Source organism: Bos indicus, chromosome 2, assembly GCF_029378745.1.
Source record: "Bos indicus isolate NIAB-ARS_2022 breed Sahiwal x Tharparkar chromosome 2, NIAB-ARS_B.indTharparkar_mat_pri_1.0, whole genome shotgun sequence".
NCBI classification, from domain to species: Eukaryota; Metazoa; Chordata; class Mammalia; order Artiodactyla; family Bovidae; genus Bos; species Bos indicus.
The window spans coordinates 135334982-135357268 of record NC_091761.1 but is presented as its reverse complement, the minus strand read 5'-3'; the positions used below and the strand labels follow the sequence as shown (position 1 = coordinate 135357268).

Genomic DNA, 22287 nt, shown 5'->3' with positions numbered 1-22287 from the left:
GCATGGCTTCTCGCTCAGGGGCTCCCCGGCTGTGGGGCACGGGCTCCAGGCACACGGGGTCAGCACTTGCAGCAAGCAGGCTCCTCCTGAACCAGGGATCAAACCTGTGCCCCCCGTGTCGGCAGGCAGATCCTTAACCAGCAGACCCCCAGGGAAGCCCCGTTCCCTCTTATTCTACAAACCAGAGTGTACAGTTATGATTTGTGGAAGGGTTAGGGCTTCCCTGGTCGCTCAGATGGTAAAGAGTCTGCCTGCAATGCAGGAGACTCGGGTTCGATACCTGGGTCAGAAAGACCTCCTGGAGAAGGAAATGGCAACCCACTCTAGTGTTCTTGCCTGAAAAATCCCATGGACAGAGGAGCCTGGCGGGCTACGTCTATGCAGTTGCAAAGAGTCGGACACGACTGAGCGACTTTCAATTTCACTTTCAATCTAATGAAAGCTATTCTGCCATTACTGGAAGTAAATGCAATTGATCTTTAAATTTTTTTATCATTAAAAATGTTATAAATTTAACTCTTCCAGTTTTAATCACATTCTGCAGTTTTAATTTGCAAAGTTTTTATTTTTTAAGTGGTAACATTTTTATTATTCCTTAATCAAGTAGTTATTTAAAAGAGTGCTTTTTAATTTCCAAGTAATTATGGTTTTTTGCTCTTAATATGAATTTTTAGTTTTATTGTATTACGGTCAGAAAGTGTGCTCTATACAATTTTCCTTTATTTGGATTTTATTAATAATTTTCAGTTGCTAAACATCTGATAATTTTGTCTAAGAAGATCATATATCAATTAACTCTATTAAAAGAGTTTATGGGTTGACAGAATTTAAAAAAAGCATTTAGAATATTGGTAGTTTTCAAACATTTTTTTTGGTGCCATGGAAGCTTTTGTTCAAAGGAAATACTCATTTATAAATAAAACAGATGACAAAACAGAGCAGGGCTGGTGTTACTGGGGAGGCAGAGGTAGCCGGTAGTGGGAAGCTAGAGCCCAGCTCGCTAGACTCTTTCCTCTCGGCTCTCTGCAGAGCGCCTTTAAAGATGACGGAAGAGCAGTTCAGAGATGTAACTCGAGGGACTCGGCTGCTGCTGCTCTGGAGAGGTGGACTGTGAGCCAAGGGCTGCGCTGGCCTCTGAACGCTGGGACTGGCCCTCAGCTGGCTTCCGCCAACAACGTGAAGGGACAGAAAAGATGCTCTCGTCTCCAGAAGGAATGCAGCCTGCGGACACCCTGAGATTAGTCATGAGACCTTTACTGAACTGCTAACCTACAGAACTCCAAGAGAATAAATATGTTGTTTTAAGCCACTAAGTCTGTAGCAATTATTACTACAGAAGCAGAAAGCTAACAGACGGGACTGGATCACTGTTAATACTTTACCTCCACACCTATCTTGGCCCACCACCATTCTGGACAAGTTTACGGTGTTCATCGTTACTGTAGAACACACAGGCCCACATTCATAAGTTAACATAAAAACACTGAGGGTTTTTAAACTGTTAATGTGTTAATGATTTCAGATCTATGCATAAAACCATCTCTACTGTTATGCTTTGAGATGGAAGTATTCTAGAAACTGTTACACTTTGATTTGGAAGAAGAAAAGGAATTTCATAAAAGCTGTTCTTCTTGGTATTATTGTTTTTTAATCTAAAACCCCAGATTATTTTTTTTTAATTTAATTTGGATTGAAGGAGAATTACAATGTTGTGTTGGTTTCTGCCCTACATCTGCATGGGTTAACCATGGGTATACACATGTCCCCTTCCTCTTGAGCCTCTCTCCTGGTACTATCTTTTTGATTCAGGTATCTATGTCATTCTTGTTTTAAAAACAGATGATAAATTCCAGAGCCACTGGATACGCTCAGTTTTAAAACCTTCCAAGAATGGGAAAAATGTGTCCCTGAATCAGACCAAGAGCTCACCTTCATTTATCAAATATCTAGCTTTCACAGAGATACTCACTTATTCAAATCAATCTCATAAGTTTGCATGTGAGGTTTGTCTCCAGTCTTGTCCGGGTCCCATCGATAGATGGCAAATTTCTTGATTCGGGGTGCTGCGGCTGCAGCTGTCTGAGCCCCACGGCAGGCCTGAAATTTAAAAAGTTCACAAGAAGGGGAAAAAAAGAATCATTAAAAATGCAAGATAAATCATTCTACTTAGTTGGAACTATAAATTGCAATACTGGATACAAACTCGTGTATAACTGACACAGTCTTCCTGAGAAACACAGCCACTCAAGACCCAACACACAGCACTAGCAACGATGATGGGCCAGCGACGGCACTGGGGGCTGGTGCAACGGCGCTGAATAAACACACACAGGCTTTGCCCTCATAGAAACCAGCGTGCAGTGAGCAAGAAGAAAAACGAAATACTCCTAATAAAACACAGCGAGGGAGCCTGCAGCAGAGATTTACACTAGTCTAAGTGGCCAGGAAGGCCTCCATAAAGGAACTTAAGCTGAGGCTTGATGACTAGGAGTGAAGGGCAAGGAGAAGGGGCATCATAAGCTGAAGGAACATGTGCAGAGGCCTGGGTGGGAGAGCACAGAGCTCTGTGAGGACCGAGAGACGCCCACTGTGCCGGGTCTGACCTGAGACGGGATGAGACGGCGCAGGCTCCAGGGAGGCAAGAAAGACTTCTAAGTTTTGATCTTATCCTAAGAGCAATGAGAAGCTAACAAAAATTCATCAGGTGGATGACATTTTATTTTTGAGAAGACCACCACTGGCTTACAAAGGAAGACTCGTCAGATGACATCTAGGGAAACCAGCTAGAAAGCGACTGTGGTGGCCGAAGCGAGACGCTGGTGTCGATCACGCATTTTAGTCTGAGCCACTGTAAAAAAAAAAAAAAAAAAAAAAAGACTAGGCGGCTAACACAACAAACATTTACTTCTCATGGTTCTGGAGGCTGAAGTCCAAGATCCAGGTGTCAGCAGCTCTGGTTTGGTGTCTAAGTGAGGACAGACAGCTGCATCCTGCTCTACCTTCACATGCTGCAAGGAGATCTCAGGTCTTTCCTTCTCTCTATAAGGGCAGAAGCCCATCACACAGGCCCTGCCCTCATGACCTAATCTAACCCTAATTCCCTCTCAAAGGCCCCAAGTTCAAGTATCATCACACTGGGGATTAGGGCCTCTGCTATGAGTTCTGGGGGAACACAAACAACCCATCCACAGCAGGGCAGCTATGTACAGCAGTGTAGGAAACAAGAGAAAGCACACTGTATCTTAAAACAAGGTGAAATCTGGGCACTAACAAACAGCAGAGACCTGCGCTCTGAACACATCTCCCGGGCACTTACAGTCTGTGACAGTCGGTCTCGCTCGAGCCACGGGGCCCTGGAGCGCCGCCAGGGGCTGCTGGGAGACGACAATGGTAAGGGGGGCCGGCTTCCCGCCCTCCTTCCAACAGAGCAGCCGCCCCACAAAAACGTATTTGCAAAAAGGGTGCTTTGCTCACAAAGTTTTCTGTTTAAATTTATACTCATCTTCAAAGCCACTATTTATTACTGCCAGGCACTGTATTAAATGCTTTGTATTAATGACTCCACTGGACCTTCATTTTTAAAGATGAGACAAATGAGGCTCAGCGATCAAGTGACGGGCCCATGATCAGGAGCTGGTGAGTGGAGCCAGGACTGGACCCAGGTCTGGCCCAGGGCCCACGTTCCAAACACTATTCTGCTCACTCGGGGATCTTCTCAGGCCTCTCCTCTGTGCTGCTTTCTTCTCTTTACATCCTAACTCCTTAAGGGCATGTGTATTAGTCAGGGCTCTCCAGAGAAACAGAACCAACGGTGTGTACCTACATACACACACGTGTGAAAAGGGATTTAGTACACAGAATCGGCTCACGTGACTATGGGGAACTGGCTCGTGTGATTATGGGGATAACAACTCCCAAGGTCCGCAACTGGCAAGCTGGAGAGCCACCGATGCAGCCCCAGTTCCAATGTCAGCGCTCGAGACCCAGGAAGAGTTGTTACTTCAAGTCCAAAGGCAAGAAAAAGAAATCCATATCCCAGCCTGAGAGGGGGACTTCCTCTTATTTGAAGGAGGGCCAGTTTTTTGTTCTATTCGTATCTTCAATCGATGGGATAAGGTCACCCATGTTAGAAAGCGCAATATGCTTTACTCAGTCTATCTTATTTTTTGAAACATAATTAAAAATTTTTTAACAATTTAAAAAAAAATTATATTTTCTGGCCACACTGTGCAGCTTGTTGGATCTTAGTTCCCGAACCAAGGGCTGAATCCAGGTCCTCAGCAGTGAAAGCCTTAAGTCTTAACCACTGGGCCACCAGAGAATCCCCTCAAATATTCGAATACAATTTTAAGGCTTACTTTGCATTTACAGTTATTACAAAATACTGGCTATAGTCCCCGTGTTGCCTCCCTTAGCCCATCTTACGCCCAGCAGACTGCGCCTCCCCCTCCCCCTGCACCGCCCCTCCCCCCATGGCCCCCTGCCCCCCGACCCCCGTAACCATGTTTGTTCTCTGTAACTCTGCTTCTTTTTTTCTTTTGTTCAGTATTTTGGTGTATTTTTAAGAGTCCACATATAAATTATATCATATAATAATTGTATTCCTCTGTTAATCTATCAATTAAAATGCTAAACTCATTCAAAACCACTCTCACTGAAACACTCAGAAAAACATTTGACCAAGTATCTGGGCCCAGTCAAGTTGATACAGAACATGTAACAGAATGGAACCCTATACTTTACATATATTTTACGTCTCCCAGCATATCTGGTCCAGGCCTCCGCATATAGCAATTCAATCCATGGTTAGGAATGATTTAAGAAAAGAGCAAAAACTGAGCATTAGAATAATGCAAAAATGTGGTTTATTTTGAATGTACCTTAAAAAGCTGAACATGACGACCTACATCGAGCCATTAAGAAATAAAAGTACCCCTCTGTTTGTGGCATTGTCCTACAACGAATGCTAAGCCGCCGCCACCCCCTAGTCCTTGAAGCCCTTTTGCATTTAGGCAGACAAAACAAGGCAGAGACCACAAGTCCTGCAAGCTTCTCCTGTGGCTGTGAGGAGGGGGAAGGCTCTCGCCAGTCCAAAGAGTACTTGGCAAAATTCAAACTACATTCTAGGCCAGCTAATTCTCTCATAAACTGCTAAAGAAAGCAAAAACTCCTAAGGTTCACTCAGTAATTACAAGAAATGCCCTGGAGTTTATTACTGGCTGGCAAAAACCACCCCAAATTAAATAAAGCTGAAGATATCAACCCTCAGTACAGGAAGAAAATGTATGAAGAAAATGAAAGTGAAGGTGAAGATGAAAGCTGTATTTTATCAAATCACCAAGCTGGTGAAGATCATTAAAAAAAGGAAAGTCATTTCTGCAAATGAACACTTTCCAACTAGAGACTCCATTTTGTGAAATGTCAGGAATGCTTGGCTAACGCCACCTTGTGGTGACTAAGAGGAGGTGAACAGACTCTTGAAGACACTTTTGGCCGCGTCGTCCTGACAGCGCGCAGGATCTCAGCAGCCCCGAACCTCTGCCCTCAGCAGTGAAAAGGGGCGTCCTAACCACTAGACTGCCGAGAATTCCCAGCTGCAGGTATTAGCTCCAGCAAGCTTTTGCTTGCTTAACACCCACCCCCACCCTTTTTGGGGACTGCCCTGGTGGCTCAGACGGTAAAGCCTGCAATGCAGGAGACCTGGGTTCGATCTCTGGGTCCGGAAGATCTCCTGGAGAAGGACATGGCAACCCACTCCAGTATCCTTGCCTGGAAAATCCCCTGGACAGAGGAACCTGGAAGGTTACAGTTCATGGGGTCGCAAAGAGTCGGACACGACTGAGCGACTTCACTTCACTTCTTCACTCTTTTTGGTGAGATTTAATGAGGTATATTCATTATAATAAATTCACCAATTTTAAGTGTATAGTTTGATGAGTTTTGATAAAATTGTATAACCACTACCACAGTCACAACAGAACACTTCCATTAAGGAAGCTCTCGAGTGCTTCTCTGCAGTCAGCGCCCTCTCCCTAGCCCCAGCAACTGACTGATTAAGAAAGTTCTCTAGTGCTTCTCTGTAGTCAGCGCCCTCTCCCTAGCCCCAGCAACTGACTGGCTTTCTATCACTGCACATGTGCCTCTGACAGACTCCACACAAATACCACGAGACCACACATCGTGGGCCTAGCTTCTCCTGCTCCACAAAATGCTTCTGAGATTCATTCGTGTTGCTGCGTATGCTCATAGACTGCTGCTCTTTAAGTTCACACCTTTCATTTGGAAATAACTGTAGAATCCCACGCATTTATAAAAATAATACTGAGCTCCCACCTGTCCTTTACTTGACTTCCCTCAGTGGTACCAATGTACAACACTACAGCACAACAGTACATTAATATTAACCCCGACATAGTCAAGGTATGGCTTGCCTTGTGGCTCAGCTGGTAAAGAATCTGTCTGCAATGCGGGAGACCTGGGTTCGAAAGATCCCCTGGAGAAGGGAACGGCTACCCACTCCAGTATTCTGGCCTGCAGAACCCCATGGACTGTGCAGTCCACGGGGCCGCAGGGTCGGCCGAGAGTGCAGAGCATCGCGTCCATCATCACAGGACCTGCTTCTCTACAGTCCCAGTCAGGCCCTGCAGGCCTGCCACCCCCTCCTTCACCCCCCGGCAATGAATCACTGACCTGTTACATTTCCATAAGCCTGTCATTAAACAAAAGTTGTATTATGTAATCATCTCTTCTATAACTTGGCGGGGGGGTGGGGGTGGGGGCGGTTCATTCAGCGTAACTCTCTGGAGACTCAGCCACGTTAGACGCCTCAACAAATTTCTTCTTATTGCCCAGTAGTGTTCCCCGGTCCGATGCACCACACTTAAGCCATTCAACCACTAGAAGACTGTTTCCACGTTTGAGGCATTATGAATAAAGCTGAAATGAACAGTTGTGGATAAATTTCTATGTGAACGTTAAGTCTCCATTTCTCAGGGGTAAATGCCCAGGAGTGTACCTGCTGGGTTAAGAAAACGCAGAGGAACCAGAGATCAATTTGCCAACATTCACTGGATCATACAGAAAGCAAGGGAATTCCAGAAAAACATCTATCTCTGTTTAATCGACTACGTTAAAGCCTTTGACTGTGTCAATCATAACAAACTGTGGAAAACTGTTAAAGAGATGGGAATACCAGACCACCTTACCTGCCTCCTGAGAAACCTGTATGCAGGTCAAGAAGCAACAATTAGAACTGGACATGGAACAATGGACTGGTTCAGGACACAGAAAGCAGTATGAGAAGGCTGTTTGTTGTCACCCTGTTTATTTAACTTATATGCTGAGCACATCATGAGAAATGCCGGGCAGGACGAGTTATGAGCCGGTGTCAAGGTCGGCAGGAGAAACATCAATAATCTCAGATAAACGGATGACACCACTCTAATGGCAGAAAGTGAAGAGGAGCTCAAGAACTACTTGATGAGGGTGAGGAAGGAGAGTGAAAAGCCAGCTTAAAACTCAACATTTAAAAAACTAAGATCATGGCATCTGGTCCCATCACCTCTTGGCAAATCAAGGGGGAAAAGGTAGAAGCAGTGGCAGATTTCTTTTCCTTGGGCTCTAAAATCAGTGTGGTGACTGAAGCAGTCATGGAACCAGAAGGCGATCACTTTTTGGCAGGAAAGCTACTACAAACCTAGACAGTGTAATTAAAAGCAAAGACATCACCTTGCCAACAAGGCCCATCCAGGGAAGGCTACAGTCTTCCCAGCGGTCACATGCAGTTGTCAGAGGTGGAACATAAAGAAGCTGAGCGCTGAAGAATCGATACCTTCGAACTGTGGTGCTGGAGAAGACTCTTGACAGTCCTTTGGACAGCAAGGAGATCAAACCAGTCAATTTTAAAGGAAATCAACCCTGAATACTCACTGTAAGGCCTAATGGTGAAACTGAAGCTCCAATATTTTGGTCACCTGATGTGAACAGACGCTGATGCTGGCAAAGACTGAGGGCAGAAGGGGGAAACACTGCATGAGATGGTTGGATGGCATCACCAATGCACTGGCCATGAATCTGGGCAAACTGCAGGAGCTGGTGAGGGATGGGAGGCCTGCTGTGCTGCAGTCCACGGGGTCTCAAAGAGTCAGAAGTGACTGGGCGACTGAACAACAATAACAGATGGCAGGAGAATGTTTAACTTTCAATAAACTGTGCTCCAAAGTAGGAGCTGCTGTGCCTGAGTCAGGCAGTAGGGGGAGAGGGACAAAAGGTCTTAAAAAAATTAACTTCTACAAATTCAAAAACATTAGTAAACCTTGGAATTTAAAAAAAGCCTGGGACTTTGCGGTTGTCAGCTGTAACTCCCTGGTTTTAAAACCCAAGAAATCTGTACGCAGGTCAAGAAGCAACAGTTAGAACTGGACATGGAACAACAGACTGGTTCCAAATCGGGTAAGGAGTACATCAAGGCTGTATATTGTCACCCTGCTTATTTAACTTCTATGCAGAGTACATCATGAGAAACGCTGGGCTGGAAGAAGCACAAGCTGGAATCAAGATTTCCGGGAGAAATATCAATCACCTCAGATATGCAGATGACACCACCCTTATGGCAGAAAGTGAAGAGGAACTAAAGAGCCTCTTGATAAAAGAGTAAGAGAGTGAAAAAGTTGGCTTAAAACTCAACATTCAGAAAACTAAGACCATGGCATCCGGTCCCATCACTTCATGGCAAATAGATGGGGAAACAGTGGCAACAGTGACAGACTTTATTTTTGGGGGCTCCAAAATCACTGCAGATGGTGACTGCAGCCATGAAATTAAAAGATGCTTGTTCCTTGGAAGAAAAGTTATGACCAACCTGAAAGTGAAAAAGTCAAAGTGAAGTCGCTCAGTCGTGTCCAACTCTTTGGGATCGCGTGGACTGTAGCCCACCAGGTTTCTCCGTCCATGGGATTTTCCAGGCAAAAGTATTGGAGTGGCTTGCCACTTCCTTCTCCAGGGGATCTTCCCAACCCAGGGACTGAACCCGGGTCTCCCGCATTGTAGGCAGATGCTTTAATGGCTGAGCCAACAGGGAAGTCCTACCTAGACAGCATATTAATAATAAAAGCAGAGACATTATTTTGCCAACAAAGGTCCGTCTAGTCAAAGGTATGGTTTTTCAGTAGTCATGTATGGATATGAGAGTTGGACTATAAAGAAAGCTGAGCACCGAAGAAATGATGCTTTTGAACTGTGGTGTTGGAGTAGACTCTTGAGAGTCCCTTGGACAGCAAAGATATCAAACCAGTCCATCCTAATGGAGATCAGTCCTGGGTGTTCATTGGAAGGACTGATGTTGAAGCTTAAACTCCAGTACTTTGGCCACCTGATGCGGAGAGGCAACTCACTGTAAAAGACCCTGATGCTGGGAAAGATTGAAGGCAGGAGGAGAAGGGGACGACAGAGGATGAGATGGCTGGATGGCATCACTGACTCGATGGACATGAGTTTGAGTAAGCTCCGGGAGTTGGTGATGGACAGGGAGGCCTGGCGTGCTGCAGTCTATGGGGTCGCAAAGAGTTGGACACGACTGAGCGACTGAACTGAAGCAATGTGAAGGATGGAGCTACCATCAACTGAGGTGGGAGGAGACGGCTGGTGTGTGTGTGTGTCAGGATTTTGGTTTTATGCCAGCAAAGTTTATTAAATACCCATGTGGAAATTCTGAGAATATGGTTGAGTGGCCATCTGAGTCTGAAGACTTGGGGTGATGTCTCGGCTAGAGACATGAATTTAGGAGGCATCTAAAGCCCGAAGGAGTGTCTATGAAGACGAGGCCTAAGGACAGAGTCCCTGGAGTTCGGGGCAACGAGAAGAAATCAGCAAAGGGAGAGAGAAAGGAAGGACTGCCAGCACATGAGGAGGAACACCTGGAGCCCGGCAGGCAGGCCAAAACCATGTTTCGAGGAGGGCGCTGACAGTACGCTTCAGGGAGCAAAGCACCAAATGACACTGGGGTTAACAAAGCCGAAGTCACAGGTGGCCCTGACCCGGGTGTCTTCCGTGAAGTGCTAAGGGTGAGAAGTGTGGCTGGAATAGGCTCCTGAGAAGATGTGGAGAGGTGACTGTGGGTGGTGAGTTCAGACACCTCTCGGGAAATTCTTCTGTAAAGACGAGTGGAGAACTGGGGTGGTGGCTGGATCTGGCTTTTTCTGAGATGAGGAAAATTGTACCACGTTTGTGTGCTGCTGCTGTTTTGACAGAGAACGAAAACCTGATTGCGGGGCGGGGCGGGTGAGGACAATTTCTGGAAAGCTATCTTTCAATAAGCGATGGGACAAGAGCATGAGTGAAGGGCAGCCAGAGGAGTGTTGCCAATCTCTCCACAGCACCAGGCAGAAAAGCGCAATATACGGGCAGATGTGAAGAGGTGGGCAAATATTTGAGGGTTTTTTTGGTAGCCTACCTAGCAATTCATACTCCAAACCCAAGAGTGGGGGGGGGGGGGAGGGGTCCTTCAAAAGCATTTCTACCTCAATCTACAAAACTAAAGACTGTTCAAGGCTGAGCGCACCTTTGTAGGACATCTTAGATGAGATCCACAGTTTATAATTTAAGGGGAGAAGCGAGATCAAACAACTGGACTGAAAAGGAACTGAGGATAAGAAGGGTGAATTCTCCATTATGTCGAAGGCAGCCTGTTTGTTCTCTGGGAAAGCTGCCTTAAGGGGCAGGTTTGGAGCTAGATGGAGACAGGTTTGACCCTGATGCTGGGAAAGACTGAGGGCAGGAGGAGAAGGGCCAACAGAGGATGAGATGGCTGGATGGCATCACCTACTCGATGCACATGGGTTTGGGCGGACTCTGGGAGTTGGTGATGGACAGGGAGGCCTGGCGTGCTGCAGTTCACGGGGTCGCAAAGAGTGGGACACGACTGAGCGACTGAACTGCACTGAGAGGCAGGTTTGCAGGTGGGACAGAAAGGTGAGAGACGGAGAGGAGGAAGGCAGGGAGGCCGCGTGAGCCTGGGGAGAACAGAAGGCCAGGCTTACTTCTGAAACGTGTGCGTGGCACTGCTGCAAAGCTCCACCGCCTGAGAGCTGAGCGTTCTTTGGCAAATTACATAACCTTTCTGATTTTAGTTCCTCTTTTGTAAGAAGGCGGGGGTATTAACATCTACCTTAGAGGATTCAGTGGAGGGCCAAGCTCCTAGAATTGTTCAGAAAATAATTTCTGCTTTTCAATACTGGCAACCGTATCAGTTCCTGTATTATTCTGATTGGCAGACAGATATCCTAACCCTGCCAGTGCTGGGAGCAAAGATACACACAAGTGAAAGCAGGTGCTAACTGCCCTCAAGGAATACAGTCTAGACAAGAGAATGAAGCAACGTCACAAGCGACAACGCAGTAAATACAGGCAGAGCTGTGGTTCGCTGGTGCAAACTAAAGCGGAAAAGCAGCTCAGAAGAGAAATCCACCATGTTCTAGGCTCCTAGAATCTCAATATGCCCCAAGGTAATACACCACGCTCATTACTGTTCAGGCCACTTTTGAGGGTATGAATGCACATTCCTAGAAAACGTGAGCGTGGAGGTGTAATCTTCTGTTTTCTCTGCCCTCAGGGCCCTAGGATGGCCTCACAGGGGATTACAACACTGACCTCTGAAACCAGCCCTCTCTATAATTCATTCTTGGAAGAGGGACCTGAGCTTTAGAACTCACTCTCATTGGTGGGGCTGTCACAACTTGATTGCTTGCTCAGCAACTATAAAAGGAACTGGTAAACAAGGTCGTCAATCACCAATTTAATGCTCAGAGGGCACCGGCTTGAGGCTCTGGTAGGCAGGCTTCACTCCCATCCCTGCTTTTCAGAATGACTGTAAAGTGACTTGTCCAGGTTCACGGACAGCATATTTGAAAGAATCAGCATTAGAAGACGGGCCATAGGCACTGTGCCGTAAAACCACAGCAATTACTTAATACCAGATGTATTTTCACATGACTGCAAGAAGAGAGACGAATATATTTTGTACACCTATCACATGGAGTTTTTCACACATTATGTTCAAAACAGTGAGTTTAGGTCCTAGATCAACTGGTTCTTGGCTGTGATATTTTGAGCAAGTGAAAAAAAAACCTTTTCGTGGGGGGTGGGGCTCAGTTTTCAAAGGGAGAAGAAAATGGCAACCCACTCCAGAGTTCCTGCCTGGAGAATCCCAGGGACAGAGGAGCCTGGTGGGCTGCTGTCTATGCGGTCGCACAGGGTCGGACACGACTGAAGCGACTTAGCAGCAGCAGCAGTTTTCAAATCTCTAAAATGAGGTTAGAATTCCTGCTCACCCACATCACGGGATTTTTTTTCCCAGAGGAAAAAGATTTGAAAGGGATTTGTAAAACCCTAGTCTTTGATATACACAGACTGCAATGACAGTTTCCCTTCCCCCTCTCCATGTTCCCATTTTCCTGACAATATAAGGGACGTGGAGAAAAACTACCAACGCGCCCTGAACGATATAAATAAGAGCGGCGCCAACCTCCGGATCCGATCCGGGTCCAAACTGTGAGGTCGGTTCTACGACACTGGGGAGACCACGGTGTTTTGGGGGCTAAGTCCCTTCTCCTGTGCTTTCCGTCTGGCCCGACTTGCCAGCCGTGCGCCTGCAGGGGCGCCTCCCAGGCCCTGCCCTTCACGCCCCGGCGGGTCTGTCCGTCCCAAGCGTGACAGTTTGCGGGCGGAACAGGGACCTGGCGTCCAAACGCTAGTACTCGCGCTCCGCTTCCACCAGTCAGTCGTCACCCGCTCGCCATGTGACCTCGGGCGGTCCAAGCGCCCTCCCTTCCCTTTTCTCCCCGTGTCTAAAAGTCCCCCTCCGCCCTGACCACCTCGCAGGTGGCAGAGAGGAGCAGTAACGATCCGGCCTCAGGACCCCGGGCGGCGGGAGCGGGTCGCACTCCTCTCCGGGACCCGCCCCGCCGCCCCTCAACGTCCGCCGCCGCCCCCTCACGTGCAGGCCGTCTCCGCGACCTTCACGCCAGCCCTCGCCCCGCGCCCCGCGCCGCGGCTCACCTGCAGGCGGGCCCCGCCGAGGGCGGCGGCCGGGAACCGGCGCCTCAAGGAGAGCGCGACCACTGCCGCCATCTTGGCGCCTGACATCGAGCCCCACCCCTCGAGCCCGAGGTCGCGCTTCGCCGGCGTCCCGCCGAGCACCGCGGCGCCACGCCAGGGCCCCTAGAGGCCCCGCTAGCGGCGCAGGCGCCGCCGAGTGGGCGGGGCTTCCGGTCCCCAAGGGGGCGGAGGGAAGGCGGGGGAACCAACGTGAGCGTGCGCAGTGCAGGGGCCGGGGCAGGCCCACTCGGCTTCCCAGGGTGGAAGGTGACCTTCCCAGAGGAAGGGGGCGGGGTTTGAGGGTGGGCCGAAGGAGGGGGCGGGGCTAAGTGCGCGAGGGGGCGGGGCCGTCCGATCCAAGTCCTGTCCCGGTTTTTACCCCTTTTTTCTGTTCACTTCAGTTCGGTCACTCAGTCGTGTCCAACTCTTTGCGACCCCGCGGACTGCAGCACGCCAGGCCTCCCTGTCCATCACCAACTGAAATTTACTCAAATTCATGTCCATCGAGTCGGTGATGCCATCCAACCATCTCATCCTCTGTTGTCCCCTTCTTCTCCTGCTTTCAATCTTTCCCAGCATCAGGGTCTTTGCAAATGAGTCAGTTCTTCGCATCAGGTGGCCAAAGTATTGGAATTTCAGCTTCAGCATCAGTCCTTCCAATGAATATTCAGGACTGATTTCCTTTAGGATGGACTGGTGGGATCTTGCAGCCCAAGGGACTCTCAAGAATCTTCTCCAGCACTGCGGTTCTTTTTTCCGTAAAATTTACCAATCATATCACTCAGTCTCAGAGTCATTTCTGTGAGACACAATGCAGTTTGCCTGAGACTTTACAGGTTTCAGCACTCCTGGGTTCCGAGAAACTCCTCGTTCCTGCTAAGTCACTCAGTCGTGTCTGACTCTTTGCGACCCTGTGGACTGTAGCCCCCCAGGCTCCTCTGTCCATGGGATTCTCCAGGCAAGAACACTGGAGTGGGTGCCATTTCCTCCTCCAGGGGGCAGTCCCAGGCAAATCAGAAGAGCTGATGAATGAACCAAGGGGACTTAAAAGACGGCGGGCAAAGGTGTAATTTATTCACTCATTATTCATTTTTTCGTCGTTTGTTTAAAAATATGTATGGAGCGCCTACTATGTGCCAGGCGCTAGGATGCCACAATGCGTGAGCAAGCCAGGTGAGGTTGTGCCCTCACTGAATTCACTCTCAAACCGGCAAGTAACTGGACAATTGCAGCACAGTCAGCTCTGCTCTGTGAAAGTGGGCCAAGAGGGAAACTGGCTCTCCACGGTTTAGACATCTAGTGTCAGCAACCATTTTTTGAACACCTGCTCTGTACCATACACTGTGATCCGTCATCTTAATCTATTTTTGTTTTAGCCTTTTTACTGGCGTGTAGATGCTTCAGACGTTGTTAGTCTCTGCTGTGCAGCAGCGTGTATCAGCTGTACGTATATGTGCGCTCACTGTTTCAGATCTCCTTCCTGTCTAGGTCCCCACAGAGCACTGAGCAGAGTTCCCTGTGCTGTACAATAGGCTGTGCGAGTGTGTTCTAAGTTCCATTCCAGTCGCCTCAGCTGCCTTTCCAGACCCCTGTCCCACTTCAGACCTGGGACCTGGGACCCTTTGCTGCAGTGTTTGCGTGGAGACAAATAGCTTCTGGAACAATAGAATACAAGGAATTCTCCGGGCAAGAATACTGGAGTGGATTGCTGTTTCCTCCTCCAGGGGATCTTCCTGACTCAGGGATCCGGAGCTGGGTCTCCTGCCTTGTAGGCAGATTGTTTACCAGCTGAGCTACCAGGGAAGCCCCAAAGAGACTATAAGGGACTAAATATAACTGCATGCATGCTGCAGTTGGAGCAAATTATGGACAACATGATACAAAAAGACCAAAAACCCAACTGCCACTCCTGAGGAGCAAAATCAGGGTATTGGGAGCAAAAGCAGGGTTCCAGGCATGCCCCCTGCACACAGCACAGCCAAAAGGGTGGGCAAAGCACCTAAGCCCCCACTCCAGGCTGACCCCGGGTCACACCCCACCCTCTCCACAGGTAAGGAAGCAGCTCAGCAACCCCCACCCTCCTAACCCTCCCCCCACCCCCAGGAGTGAGCAAGGGTCACTTGATCTCACTCTGCCTGCTACCGCAGGATCCTCAGTAAAGCCTTGCCTGAATTTCTTGTCTGGCCTCTTGTCAATTTCTGTTGATTACGGAGCTGAGAACCCTGGTTGGTACCGACTCTGGTGGCTTGATTACCTTGGCCAAGTGTGGCCCGTGTCCTCCAAGTCACTTGGTCTCGTCAGTCACCTCTGGCAGTCTATGTGTGTAGCTAACTTTACAGGTACCTGTGTTTCCCAGAATAATGTCCTTCCTTCTCTGCCTACTTGTTTTTTGACACATGAAAGCCACCTTTTTAAAACACGGGCTTCCCTTGTGGCTCAACTGGTAAAGAATCTGCCTGCAATGCGGGAGACCTGGGCTCGATCCCTTGGAGAAGGGAAAGGCTACCCACTCCAGTATTCTGGCCTGGAGAATTCCATGGACTGTAGAGTGCATGGGGTAGCAAAGAGTCGGACACGACTGAACAACTTTCACATTTCACTTTTTAAAACCCTGAGGGAGTTCCCTGGTGGCCTAGAGCCAGGATTTGGCACTTTCACCACAGAGGCTGGGGTTCAGCCCCTGGTCAGGGAACTGAGATCCTGCAAGCTGCATGGTGCTGCCAAAAGAAAAAAAAAAATCGAAGTTATAATTTATTATATAGGTTTTGGGTGTATGACATAGTGATTCACAAAATCTAAAGGCTAGGTGTCATTTGTAGTGATTACAAAACACTGGGTGTATTCCCTCTGTTGTGCTCACATCCTTGTATCTTATTTTTTTTACTTTGTAGTTTGTACCCCTTAATCCCCTACCCTTGTGAAAGGCACCATTTTATAGTCTTTGGCTTCCACGTTCACATAATTTAAATGCTACTGGAGAAATTAAGATGGTCAAATGAATTGGTGGATGAGGCTTAGTTTGTGGAGTCCTGGGCTTCCCGGGCGGTGCTGGTGGTAAAGAACTCGCCTGCCAATACAGGAGATGTAAGAGACCTGGGTTCAGTCCCTGGGTCAGGAAGATCCCCTGGAGAAGGGCGCGGCAATCCATTCCACTGTTCTTGCCTGGAGAATCCCATGGACAGAGGAGCCTGGCAGGCTGTGGTCCAGAGGGTTGCAAAAAGTCGGATACAAGTGAAGCCACTTGGCAGAGCAGCTCAGGCTGGAACTACCACACGGCCTCATTAGAGGCGGCGTGTAGTGGGGCCACAAGGAATAACCAGGACTGGTCTAACCTTGACTCTTCCACCGGAGGCCGCGTGACCCTGGACTAGTCTTCCCACCCCATCTCTGGCCTCCCTTGCCTGTACCATCAGCGTGTTGGGCAAGCTGATTTAGGATTCTGTGAGTCACATGGCTGCCTCGAGGGCTGCTTTGAGGGGCTGGCCTCAGGGTAGCAGGTCACAGGGCTGAGGTCACTTGGCTTTTCACTGGGGCTGACCCAGCATTGAAATAGAGCTCCTCCATGTCTGCCCCAAGGGGCTGCGCAAATTGGATGACATCGTGGAAACATTGTCACTTTCCCGTGAAGTCCTCCAGGCGGCCTTACCTTCTGAGATGAAGGAAGAGTTACCTCTGCCTCCTAGGGATATGTTTCCAGGGAACTGACCCCATAGGCATTTGTAGGTTCTCTCATCTCGAATGCAGATGCTACGCCTAGGTCAGTGACTACCCTTTGACTTTGCCCGGGTCACCTTGGACAGAGCAGTCTGAGGCCGGCGGCCGTGAGACCTTGATTTATGGAGGGGCTCTTGGTGCCAGTGGGCACACGTGCCCTGCAGTCACGTCATTCCTGGGCTTCACAGGGATTTGGGGAGCTCAAATTTATGGAGAAATAAATTCCTGGGCAGCTGTACCTCCGCCCTGAACTTTGGGATTCCAGGAAGGCACAGCCGCAGGAGAGGTTTTCATGGCCTGCTCCTGACGTATCTTCCCAAGGTGTCTTTGTGATAAGACCCAGAGTTTCTTGGCCTGTTTCCACTTGTCTAGCTAGTGAAGTGTTGCTTTTTGCCAGTCAGCTAGATGCTTTATGCTTATTCTGAATCTTCTCACTCACAAATATGTTTACATGAGCAGTCTCCCTTACTCCTCATAACAACCCTTTGGGGTTGGCATGACTAACTCCATTTTACAGACTTTAGTCTTTGGATAATGAAAAAGCTTGAGCAATCCTGGGTGTGAATCTTGCTTTAGGACCTCTTTCTTCTCCAAGGGTTGGAAATTAAAAATTTAAACCAAGAAGCCTAGAACCAATTGTCATTTGTATACTCAACTGTATTTTGAGTGTCCTGTGATTTAGGACAGACAACCTGACTGCCCAGCCCGCCAGGCAGAGGCTAAGGAAGGTTGGATTTAGCGGGGAAAAGCCTGATGATTTTATCGCCTGGGAGATCTATCTGCCTCAGAGAGAAACTCACTTCATCCCAATAGACCCGTGTGGTGGGACTCAGGGGCCTTCTCATCCAAAATTCAGGGTTTTCTTTATCTTTGACCAATCAGCCTTTGTCTTCCGTCTGTCTGGCGGACCCTTTCCCGTTTCTAGCCATCTTCGAAACATCTCCACCTGGGGTCCAGTGGCCTCCAAGACTGTCCTCTCCTGCCTCATCCCTGTGATAAAACCAGCTCTGTCCCTTCCTTGCCCCTCACCTCCATGCCTTCGCTCACCTCTATGCTGGGATCAGATAGATCTTTCTTCCTTTTCCACGTGGCCAATTTAATGTTCAGCTTCAACTGTCTCCTTTCTAGGAAATCACCTCTTGACCACCCCCGTCAAAACATCCCTTGCATCTGCCATCCAGGCACATCACTCCTGGTTTCACAATTACCCACTTACATGTCTGTCTCCCCAAACTGTGGGCATCCTGAGGGCCTGGACCATTCACTTTATTTTCTTTGTAGGACTGCTTGCTATCTGCAAGTTTGTTTTTGATTCTTTTGAATATATTTACCATCTCAGCTTCTTATGCCAGGGGTCAGGAACCACGTCTTTCTTGTTCACTGTGATGTCCCCAGAGTCCGGCACAGTGGCTGGTACCCACATGGTGGCCAGTGAGCATTCAGTGAATGAACACATTTGTCTTTGTTTCTGAAGTGCCTGGCTTGGGGCCTAGCACACAGTAGATATGCAGTCAGTATTGGCTGAATGAAGGAGTAAATAAAAACTTAGGATGAGCTGTCCCTGCTCTTCATAGAAGGTGCAAAGGGAGGCTGGGGTTGAGGTGGGTGGCCGGGGGAGGAAGGAGCCCCCTGGAGACCCAGGCAGATTTCATCTCTGAGCCAGGACTCGGGCAAAGTGAGTGCATGGCATTTAAGGTGGTAAGAAAAAACAAAACCAAAACAACTCAGTCATTATGATATATTTTAATGCACTATTAAAAATGCAAAAATGTCATGACTGAAACATCAACATTTTAAGTACAGACAGCATTCTTCAAGAAAAACCAGTGAACTGAGTCAGTCAAGGGAGCTGGGAGCAATTCACCCTGGTTCCTTTTTGCCCTGGTGAAGACCAGAGACCACTCTTTCTCGACTTATTTTCAGTAACTTCTCCATCGTGTCTTAGTCTTGCCGACCCCTGTTTGTTTCCTTGCGGTTAGCATCAGAGAACTTTTAGGAGGCATCAAGGCTGTTGGGTGCTTTTTCAGGGACCAGGGTGAAGGAAGGAGTGGGCCTGGGTGGGCAGGAACGGGGGCAGAAAGTGGTGGTGGTGATCACAGCCCAGGCCTTCAGCTGGTCCGGCTGTCTCGTCTACAGGGAGCCGTTGGGTGCCCGGGGCCAGCGGGACAGCCTTACAGAGAGGCTGGGGCTGAGACGGTAGGAGAGTGTTGCCTCCGTTCCCTTCAGCTGAGGAAGGGGTCCCTCCCCTGGAGCCCGGCCAGCAGGCCTGCCACCATTGAGACTTGCAAACCTCTGGGCTCCTCCAAATATACCCCAGCGCTCTGCCTGGGCTTTTTTTCTTCCAGGAAGCAGCTTAATTTGTCACTGTGGGGCTCTGAGGAGAAGAAGAGGCAAAAGTCGTCCCCCAGAAGTGGAATAGACATAGTAGGGAAAACCAAATGCTATCGGGGGCACTTCCCCAGCGATCCAGCGGCTCAGGACCTGCTTCCAATGCGGGGGGTGCGGTGCGATCTGTTGTTGGGGAACTAAGATCCCATGCGCCCGGAGCAACTAAGCCTGCGCGATGCAGCTGCTGAGCCTGCGCGCCGCAGCTCAAGAGCCCGTGTGCCGCAACGGAGACAACGCAGACAAGTAGACAAATAAAAATTTAAAAATAAAATTAGAAAGGATTACGATTCACTGAAGGCTCAAATGATGGTTAACATTAAAAAAAAAAAAATGCTGTTGGCCACCTGGCCCCAATCTCCAGCCCCTGCCCCTGCCTGCCTGCACTTACTCTCCGAGGAGCCCTTCCCCCTCCGCCAGCTCATTCAGGGGTCATCCTCACTGCGGCTCAGGATGCCAGGGACGGCGATGAGGGGGCTGCTGCTGCCGCCGCCGCTGACCGTCGCTGCCGCAGAGGACTTGGCTGCGTCCCAGGTCCTTTATAGAGCAGTCAGGAGCGTTCTCTCTCTTTGATCATGATGTAGGAATTTTTGTCCTAAACAGTCGAGGCAGCTGAATCCCAGAGAGGGTCACCAACTCACCCTGAGTCATACAGCTAGGAGGCGAGCATCTTCTGTTGGGAGCTGGGTGGGCTGTGGACTTGCCCCCACGGCCCTCGGGAGCCCAGCGGTTGCAGCCCTCTGATTGACCTGCAGAGGGCGCTCCTGTCACACAGACCAGCCCAGGGCTGCCCCCCGCCTCGCCCCCCCCGCCCGGCCCCCACGCCCAGCCCCTTCCAGTCTGCCCTTAGAAAGGGCTCATCTCAGCCCTCTTCCCTTCAACCCTCACGGTGTAATTAGCCTTCTCAAAATATTCTCTCTGAGTGGGATGGCGACAATTATATGCTACAGACTTCTCCAGTTTCATGAGCAGACTCTATGGACCTCCCGGAGCAAAAGTCACGAGCCATCGCCACTCCAGATGGGGCTGTGTTTTGCACAGCTGAAGTCAGCTCAGCTGCTGGACTTAGCAAGTGGCCCGAGGGCTTCTGGGGACTGTCACGTTGCTGGGCCCTGCTGCACCACACGTGCGCGCGTGCACAGGCGCACACACACACGCACAGGCGCACACACACACGCACAGGCACACAATGAGAGCTCCTTTACTCTGCTACCTCAGTCTCGCTCTCATCTGCCTGCCACATCACCTGCATACTCTCAAATTAGCCGTGAACTTGATCCTCTGGATGTGTGTGGGCGTGTGCTTTTTAAACATGGTATATGATAAAACTCCCTTTCCAGCTGAATCTGAATTTTGAACACCCCTTACATGGCACAGAGACAGCGCCAAGTAATTGAAACGCAAAAAAAGGGATAGTGGTGAATATGCGTGTGCTGTGGCTTGCTGAAAGCAAATCAAATCAGAAGAATGCAGAATGTTAAAAGTAAGTTGAGCGAATTCCTGGTAGTCCAGTGGTTAAGACTCTGCTCCAAATGCAGGGAGTATGGGTTTGATCCCTGGTGGTGGAACTGCCCACATGCTGTGCGATGTGGCCAGAAAAAAAAAAAAAGCAAGACAAGCAGGAAGGCAGCTGATGACATGGTTACATGTGAAGGCCTTTGGGAGATTCAGCTCCTGTTGTGTCGGACATCATTATGTGACCTTCAGCAGGTTACCTAACCTCTCTGTGCAGACGTTTCCTATTGTGCAAAATGGACGTAAGAATACTACTCTCCTCACAGGGAGGAGAGTAAATGAATTAGTACCAGTAAGGAGCCATCAGTCTTAAACCGGTGGTGGGAAGCCCAGCTTGTGGGGCAGAAAAATGTTAAGCTGTGAATTATTAGGGGAAGACATCACTAGTCAGGATGGGAAGATTTCAGCACAAACAAGATGCCAAGGCTTTTAGGCAGCTTTAGAAATATCTAAAAACACCTATGTAGTTAAATTCTCAGTATGTAAGAGTTTCAAGCAGCATAGATCAAGTTTGAATCCCGTCTGCCACACTTCTTTCTCCCAGAAGTGATTACTCTCGTCAGTTTCATGGGATTGCTCCCATGTCTTTTTCTTTCATGTATATACATATCTATGTTTCTACAGAAATCATGGCTTTGCTTGACTTTGAAAAAACATACCTATGTATTTATTTTTGCCTGGGCTCGGTCTTCGTTGCAGTGTATGCGCTCTCTCAGATGTGGCGAGCGGGGGGCCACCGTCTAGTCGCGGTGCGTGGGCTGCTCATCGCGGTGGCTTCTTCTTTGTTCCTGTTTTTCTTTTGCAGAACACAGCCTCCAGGTCGTGTGGGCTTCAGTGGTTGCGGCGCCCAGGCTTACCTGCCCCGCAGTGCGTGGGACCTTAGTTCCAGACCAGGGATCGAACCTGCGTCCCCTGCTTTGGCAGGTGGATTCTCAACTCCTGGACCACCAGGAGAGTCCCAGACTTTTTTTTTTTTTAAATACCAACATCAAGTGTGCTGTCTTGGAGCCCTTTCCTTGTCAGTATGCATAGTACTCATTTTAAGTGCTGCAAAATATGTAAATGTGGGGATGTACAATGGTTTGATCATTCCTCAGGAAGTTTCTTAATAGCAATGAAGATATATACGTTACTGTATTCTTCCTGGAATACAGAGTCGGTCTAGTGACCGCAGCTGCCCCAAAGTTTCAGGGGGCTCCCATTGCTCAAAGCCTAGTATCTCCAGGGTGACTTCAGTCTGTATCTCTGCCATGCTCTGTGATCACCGCTTCTTAAACCTCATCCCCTCCACCCTTGTGTTCCTGTCCAGCTTGGCGGCCTTCCCTTCCTTCTCTGCCCAGTCCTCCCGCCCTACATTCACTCATTCAGCTCAGATGAACGTCAGGGCTGCCCTCGGTCACTTCCCCAGCTGGAAATAACTGTGAGTGTGAGTATGTGTGTATGTGATTCCACAGCTTGTGTGCCTTCTTCATTCCTCCATCCAGCAAGTATTTATCAAGTGTCTATCATTTTGTCTCTTTGCTCTGCTGTCTTCCCTGACTCTCTCACTTCCTTGAGGGATGAGATCATGTCTCAGACACA

General features: G+C 48.9%; 1 protein-coding gene across 2 annotated transcripts in view; it reads right to left on the bottom strand.

Moving 5' to 3' along the window:
- The window catches only part of SDHB (succinate dehydrogenase complex iron sulfur subunit B), a 29141-nt gene extending 15920 nt beyond the window's left edge, over positions 1-13221 (bottom strand). Inside the window, exons 1-2 of one of the 2 annotated variants that reach the window (XM_019982618.2) lie at positions 13054-13221; positions 1970-2097 (exon numbers count right to left, since the gene is read on the bottom strand). In XM_019982618.2, the coding sequence (XP_019838177.1) occupies positions 1970-2097; positions 13054-13140 (215 nt within the window). In that variant the 5' untranslated portion in view covers positions 13141-13221. Of the gene's footprint in view, positions 1-1969; positions 2098-7728; positions 7762-13053 lie in introns of those variants that run through there. The other variant, XM_070778161.1, reaches the window with a different exon arrangement.
- Between the last annotated feature and the right edge of the window lie 9066 nt (positions 13222-22287).